Consider the following 8,099-nt stretch of genomic DNA (forward strand, 5'->3'; position numbering starts at 1 on the left):
CACGTTTCATAATTGTGGTAACTTTTCGGATGGATAAAAATGCTAATTAAAAATGCTAATTACTAATATATAATGCAAGCTTGTATCACAAAAAATGTCATAGCATATGGTCAATCAGTAAATGAATTAAAAATAATGGCCCATAATTACATGTTAATTCTATCCATTGTAATAATCAAATAGGCCTATCTTTAAACAGAGTATATTTATCCTTGTCGTGGAGAACAGCTTTTTGTTTTGGATTTTAATTTCCAATTTCCATGTTTTCTCCGAGTTCCAAGAGTGTAGCCTATACTCTAAAAACCGGAAAAGATTCGGTGGAGTAGCTAGGCTAGATACACACGGAGGAGGAGACCAATGAAATGGGGAAAGAGCCTTGAGCACAGCCAACAAGATTGACGTAATGGATGCGTCAAATTAATCTGCGCACACTTGAGCCTTCGGGATGGACACATTTCCCCTTATGGGACAAAGATCACTTCAGCCCCTTTGCCCAAACTCGCCGTTTTAGATCATCTTACCAGAAATGAAAGAGCAGAACTGAAGGAAAAACGCACAGAAAAACCATTTTCCTCATCTCATGTGCAGAAGGGTGAAGACTGCACTTTTCGACCATTGGCAACTGGTAGAGGAAAACATCTCAAACCAAAAGCAATGGGTAAAGTCATTATTCATTTTGCATGGATCTTTGACTCGTCAGGAGATCATGTTTGCATAAATAGAGATGTGAATGCATTAGGTTTTAGCTTTATATTGTAGCCTACTAGCGTGTCCTTAAATCGTGAGTCCTTCTATCATTCCAGTGGCAGTGTCCATGTCTCCATTTTCATAGGCTATTTTAATTTTCAGACACATTTGGAGTGAACTGCTTGACGATGTTTGAGAGCATAATAGGTTAGAGAACATTGTAGTTGAGAGCCATAACAGCCTGAGTGATATAGATGGAGAGGGAATGACTTTTCGGGAACTTGAGTGTGCATTGTGCTAGGCTAGGCTAAACAGGCTATTGTTTAAAACTCCGTCATGTTGCTATGTCGAGTCTATGCACATCAATGCAATTCCGTATTTGTTTTTTGCAGATCAAACATATGGAGAAGTAAACCAGCTTGGCGGGGTATTTGTCAACGGGCGACCTCTTCCAAATTCGATCCGGATCAGAATCGTGGAATTAGCTCAACTTGGAATACGACCCTGTGACATCAGTAGACAGCTTCGAGTATCTCATGGCTGCGTGAGCAAGATACTAGCGAGATATAACGAGACGGGTTCGATATTGCCCGGTGCCATAGGAGGAAGTAAACCCCGGGTCACAACACCCAACGTGGTGAAAAGCATAAGGGATTACAAACAAGGAGACCCTGGAATTTTTGCTTGGGAGATCAGGGACAGGCTTCTTGCAGATGCAGTTTGTGATAAATATAACGTTCCTTCGGTTAGCTCCATAAGCCGCATTTTACGCAACAAAATAGGAAATCTTTCTCAGCCGGGCCAGTATGAGAACAGCAAGCCAACCCATCCTCAGCTATCCTACAACCACATGTACCCGTACTCATACCCCAGTGCAATGTCACCCACTGGGACTAAAATTGGCAGCGGTCACGGTGTACCGATCACAGCTGGCCATGTCAGCCTCTCCCGTCATGGATGGCCTTCGGTGCACACAGTCAGCAACATTTTGGGCATTCGAGCCTTCATGGACCCCTCAGGTAGGTGACAAAATCAAATATTGTGCATGTATGTTACTCTTGAAGCTGAGTTGTTTTCTCATAGACAGCAGCATTGTCCATTGAGCGCTCAAATTAATAACATTGGTACATTTTTGCATCCGTCAGTGTGGCTTGTTAATCACACAGATATTTCAGATGATTTCACATTAATGAGAAACAATTTAAAACAACAAACGTATAGTCAACATCAGTGATATACAAATATAATAACGATATAGGCCTAACTGTAAATAGTGAGAAGTTCATATGGGCTGAATAGGCCTAATGTATAATTTTGGAATGGACGAAAGTTTAAATAATATTGATAAAGGAGCCAAATGGCGCATCTCCTATAAACTATAAATGCAAAATCATCTTGAATTTTGTCGATGGGGAAATAGCCGTACGTATAGGCCTATCAGTGTGAGTCCTACTTTGTGGTTTGGCCTATTCATATTTCTACAACGAACTCGTAGTCTATTGTGAACGTTAATTAGGCTAAACGTCTTATTTTATGTCAGATATCTTATTGTTTCTCTTCAAAGTATAGCATTATAATCGCATGAGACCAACAGGTCCAACAGGCCAGACTACAAACCTATAGGATTTACATCAGCAATAATGTAATATAATATGTTGTTCTAAAATCTCAAGAATTTACAAAAAACATGGCATTAAAAACGTTGTGGCCACAAACATTCGATCTGATTTTAATAAAATAAAGATTGGTTGAAGTGTGTGTTTATCAGATAATTTCCCCAAGAATTTAATAAAAAACATCTGTTTATCATAAAATGTTCACTACCATCCTGTATTTTAGCAAAAGGAATGTTCTTAACACAAGAGCTAGAACCCAAAATACATGGTTTAAAATGCTCAACTAAGTTGGCTTCATATCGAATAAAAACGTACATTGGTTTGTTAGCCTAATAATGTTATATTCTACACTGAAACATTTTCCACAGCCATTGCTGGAGCAGAGGGGTACCAATCAAAAATGGAGGAGTGGGCGAGCGTTAACAGAGCGACTTTTTCCTCTGCCCATGGCGTCAACGGAATAGAGAAATCATCCCTAGAGGCAGACATTAAGTATCATCAGGTACAATTATGAAACAAATACACAAACAACGAATATGTTCATAGTTTGATCAGAATCCGTTTCCACAAGATGTCCACTGTAAATATATGCATACATATCAACGTTTTGGGGCGTTTTGCTTCGCTGTGCTTAAACGTTTTTTTTTTCTTCCGTTTTTTTTCAGTCTTCTTCAAACCTATCTAGTTATGTACCTGCTTGTGCCTACTCTCCCCCAAACCAATACGGGGTGTATGGTGGGCCAGCAGCTAACTACATGACAACAGGACACCACTGGCAGTCTCAGAACGCAAGCCTGGCCCACCCCAACAGCGGAGCAACCATGCAAGGTGGAGACCTCCACACGGCAATGTCTTTCAAACACTCATCACGAGAAGGTAACTAACTAAGCAAGTCGTTTTTTAGCTTTCAAGTCTTCCAGCGGATATTTTTAATAAAGCACAATGACACACATATATGCAGCTGTCAATCAAAAAAACAGCTATTTTTAAATGCAACTCGTAAAAAAAAAAGATTAGGCCCCGTGGGTCTAAACCCGACGAGGATGGGTTTAATTAGGTGCTCGAGGATGACAACGGTTGGCATTTAGATCATGTTGTATTTTATATAGGCCATAGGCCTAAATGCTACATACAACGGAAGCTTCGGGCACAAACAACAGAGCAGGCTGTGTTGGGCGACTGATAAGGAAAAAAAAACATTGAGTTCTTTGAGAGAAGGTTACTTTATTTACTGTGCAAGTCATTATGGTACCAAGCCAGTGTAAATGTACAGAGTAGTCCTTCAGCAATAGCATTTCATACCTTCAGGTGATGACTGTAGGCCTTTGGTGTAGGTGGCCTTGAAGAACCTATTAATAATAGTTGAATTATATGATAGGTATTAGCCTAACGATATAGACCACATTTTTCCAAACGTTTACATATTCATTAAATAATGGTATAATTAGCTAGCTATGATGTTCAAATTATGTCTATTTAATTTGCGAATACATTTTAGGCAAAGTTATATATTCCTCTGTTTCAAGGGTTGTGCGTGCGTTTGCTTTTCAACGACGAGTAGTCCTGTAGGGAAGGTTTTGCATTGATAGACCTACATTTCCACAATATCATAACCTTTTTTTACGGATAAAAATGTAATTGAGGTAATTTGATATAAATGACAACAGCCATGCAATTAGCGGTGTCATTTCCAACCACATTCGACTTCATTTGAACAAAAAGCCTATTAAAAGATAAGCCTATTAATGTTAAACCAATCAGTATAATTCTAAATTAAATATTTGAGTAACCTACATTATCCATACCCTGCTGTTTATCGTAGGGCAATAATTTTGATATCAGTTACATGCCTGCTTATACTTTTGTGAAGATAATATTTGTGTGAAGAATTAAACATTGCTACATATGGTAGGCCTCAAATTTGTCCAGTGCGATGGACACATTCATATAATTCCATCCCCGTTTAATACACCTAGGTATGACAGTCCAATAACCTCGATCTCTATCAGATGAGAAACAAGTCTAGGTATCTAATCTTGCTAGGGCATTGAGACCTGACCTATAATTGACATGATTTTGTGTGCTCACTGTTCTGAATTACGACTTATTTGTTCCAGAAACATACTGTATCTGTTGTTTGTTTTTCACAGGAGACAGAAAACCTCACAGTCCCTTGATCAAGCACCAGCACGAGGCGTTGAACATACACGGACTCTCCCTCCCGACCTCAGCTTAATGACCCAACGAACCCAACGGACGGTCAAGCTCTCTTCAAATAGGCAATGTACAGAAAATGCATACAATTATGGGCGAATTTTCAATAATTCCACCAGTAAGTGAGGAACATACATTTCAAACGTTATTCAGTGTAATTGCATTGCAGTTCAATACAATTGTAAAATAATCGAATGTAGACATGAATGTTGTTATAGTCTTGTTCACCTGCATTAACGCAGTGGTGTTGGTTAGGACTTCATTATTATATATTTTGTATTTCACTCATCCAAAACTCATCCCAAATCGAAATTGCGTAAAACTAATTATGTAACTTCCCCGAGGTCACATTGTTTCCACGACGGATATGGCTAATAGGCGTGCATGCTGTGTGTGTTCAAACAAACATTTGTTATTATGGACTGAAAAGGAAAGTTCAAAATGTGAACAATATCATGTATTTGTAATTTTGTAAATGACATCCGCAAAAAGTGTATTATGTATATTTTTTATAACTGTGCTTAATAAAGGCCTGCTAAACGGGAAATGCCTATTTCGACATATTTGGATTTCCCAAATTCATGCAGCTTTGCCCCTATTTTTGGCTACTGGTCAAATTAAAATGAATGAAATTGTGATTGGTATAATAACTTGAATGGTTTAGTATAACACCTTTTCTCCTGAGGTCTCACTCTGTAAACCTTTGACCAGATGCTACCACCCGGACAGATTTGATTTATCTCTCACTCTATCTGGGTACGGACGCTGACCGCAATATAGTTACCAAACAATTAGTCAAAAATAAAGACCTAAATGCACTTCTTATTTGTGGCACCAGACCATGACAACAATCATAGAGTGGCACCTCTATTGGATAGCCTATTCCAAGACAAACACGAAACACCCGATAATCCAAGAATCAACACACAGTAGCATCTGATCAATCGAAACATCAGGTAGGAATGCAAGTCATGCGTGCGCAACTGCGGTTACGCACCGTTTGCGTCAATAATCATAGAAGGATATAGGTACATCTAAAGCTAATAATGCTACGCCGAGAGTAGCATTTATGACACTTAAATTTGATGTTTGTAAATGTTGCTCAATTTGGGACAGCATACTGTGTTGTCTTCAATCTTCAGAAAATATTGGAGCCTGGATTTGAGAAGTTGTTGACTGTGAGCAAACTATCACCAACCGATGAAACCATGCAGACTAGCCCCATCCCAGCAACGTTTTTCCATATGCACATTTGTTTTTTAATATTTGTTTATTCCAGTTTACAGTGTGCATCTGTTCAACTGAATTTATATCAAAAGTGTATTCGCCAATTCAATCGGTGGGAGCTATAGGCCAAATAGCTAGAAAGTGTAAACTAAATGCTTCATCGAAATCGAAAAGATTATCCTATATTATTATCACTTAGGCCTAACCTATCTACTTTATTCTATTCTATATCACGTTAGGAGTGTGCATGGTAGTTCTACTTGATATAACGTAGCATATTGAAATGAATCCAACTCAAACCCTTCTCGAAATATTACAAGGCTACTGAAATTCATTATCACTACAAGGACGTATTATTGTGAGTAATATGTACATGAACATTCATGTATTTATCTATATAACATTTATGTTTTAATACGATAATATGTCATCCAACACATTCATGTGAATTATAATTATTATTGTTATTATAGTTATAATATTATAGGACGTTCTTGTACAAGACTAAATATATATTAACTTCTCGCCTGGTTATGTAAGATTTGTCATTTTATTTAGCCTTTATTTAACTAGATAGACCTATGTCTTTAAAAATAATACTTGTTTAAGGTCATAGATTTGACAACATTTCCAGGATGAACACAGAGGCCTAGTTGAGCTTTTGAGGCATAAACAGAGAGCAATTTAGGAATTTTTATATATGCATATAGGACTTAAAATACTAACCTAGAAAACCTTATGAAAATAGAGTTAGTGGAAGTGGAAAACATAGTTTTGCTAAGCGCTTACTTTTAACAATCCCTAGTCTGCAGTTTGTCTGTGCGGTGGCTATAACCCAGTCCAAAGCCAAGCCACAGACCTCTCCAGGATGAGAACATGTGGGACATTCTGAACAGAAATATACATAACACAATCCAGGTGCCGCTATTTCAGCTTTGTTGTTTGAGTTTGTTTATCCTTACATCCATATTTTGTCAAATGTATTTTTTATCATCCAAATGAACATGTTGGTGAAATGCGCTTCAAAGTTTCGATATTGGATTGAGGTAGTTGTCAGATTATGTCATGTACTGGATAAGAAACTAACTTTAACAAAAGGTCTTGTGGGATGCTGTACTCAGGGTGAGCAGGTTGACTGTTTGGACAATAGTCAGAAAGACAGACAGGAAGTCGTTAGCAGCAGGGGCATGTAAAGAGAGACGTGTGTGGGAGGGTTACCATGGACACCTGGTGATGGACATCAACACAAAGGAAGGGGAGCTGCAGCATGTAGCTTCATCCATCACAGTCCAGTATGTCTCCTCTGCAATCAACACCACCTCACCACCCCAAAGTAGAAAACGATGCCTGTCCTATAGGACTGTTGAGACAGGTGGAGGAGAAAATATATGGTGTTTGCAGACCCGTATACTAATTCAATGTATGGACCTGGGTATGTGTGTCCTTATGGATATTTCTGTGAGGTGTTATGGTGTGAGTCAAGCTATATGTCCTGTAAATGTACACGTGCTTTCATTCATTAGGCAAACGATCTGACTGTGTAGTAGGCCTATCCTCTCAGAATGTATGCAGTATCTTAACCTGAGGGACTATTCTCAATCTCCTTCTTAGTGTTCAATCGGCTGCTATGCCAAATTAGAAAAGTAAAACTGTCGTCTACAGTGTTGAGGCAAGTAAATGTCGTACAGATGAGATGAAATTAAATAGAATTATCTAACATGATCATTTCCTGCTCATAATGTTTGTCTGACTAGTAGTAATTCTGCAAAAATTCAACACATATTTACTCAACGATTAGCCCCATTTGTAATAGCATTATTATATCAAGTGTGTGTGTGGATGTAGCACTCTGTGAGCTCCCAGCCTCTAATGCAGGAGAAAAGGTTTGGATTTTGTACCTATATATTCAACATTTTCTCACCATTCAAAGTCTATATTGATGTTTTTTTGCTGAGGCTAGTCCAGTAGCCTCCTGTAGACAGGTAATGAGCAATGTAAGGTGATCCTCCAGCAAACAGTTACTGCTGAATGGAGGTATGTCATTACTGGGACAAGTCTGAGCCTTACTGAGCACACGTCTGACAGAAACACTGGGCCTGAGACGAAGCACTGCTCCGTTGTTTACAATAGTGGCTGAGAGGGGCTTGAGTCATTGAGGATGTTGATAATGCCCCTCTCTCCCTCCCTGTCCCTCCCTCCCTCTCTCTCTCCCCCCCTCCCTGGAACATCCCCATTGCCTACTCTGTGTGCCGTAAGGTGAGTCAGCAGCTTTCATTTTGACAGCCCATGACTTTGATTGACTGACTGACTGACTGCCCACACAACTGAGCATATCATCACTGGCGGTTATTCTGA

The 8,099-nt window shown here is 38.9% G+C and overlaps 1 protein-coding gene across 1 annotated transcript; it reads left to right on the forward strand.

Moving 5' to 3' along the window:
* The first annotated feature begins 389 nt into the window (after window positions 1-389).
* Window positions 390-5,103, forward strand: LOC118398794 (paired box protein Pax-1-like). Its single transcript, XM_035794505.2, has 5 exons — window positions 390-658; window positions 1,080-1,706; window positions 2,672-2,805; window positions 2,969-3,179; window positions 4,454-5,103. The coding sequence occupies exons 1-5, from the start codon at window positions 655-657 to the stop codon at window positions 4,537-4,539; spliced, it is 1,062 nt and encodes a 353-aa protein (XP_035650398.1). The 5' UTR covers window positions 390-654; the 3' UTR covers window positions 4,540-5,103.
* Window positions 5,104-8,099: the final 2,996 nt, after the last annotated feature.

The sequence above is a fragment of the Oncorhynchus keta genome, chromosome 19 (assembly GCF_023373465.1).
Source record: "Oncorhynchus keta strain PuntledgeMale-10-30-2019 chromosome 19, Oket_V2, whole genome shotgun sequence".
Lineage (NCBI taxonomy): Eukaryota > Metazoa > Chordata > Actinopteri > Salmoniformes > Salmonidae > Oncorhynchus > Oncorhynchus keta.

Excerpts from the sequence above, each read along its gene's own strand:
- LOC118398794 (XM_035794505.2), top strand. Across the intron at positions 2,806-2,968 it reads CAGACATTAAGTATCATCAG|TCTTCTTCAAACCTATCTAG; the intron begins GTACAATTATGA and ends GTTTTTTTTCAG. Across the intron at positions 3,180-4,453 it reads CAAACACTCATCACGAGAAG|GAGACAGAAAACCTCACAGT; the intron begins GTAACTAACTAA and ends TGTTTTTCACAG.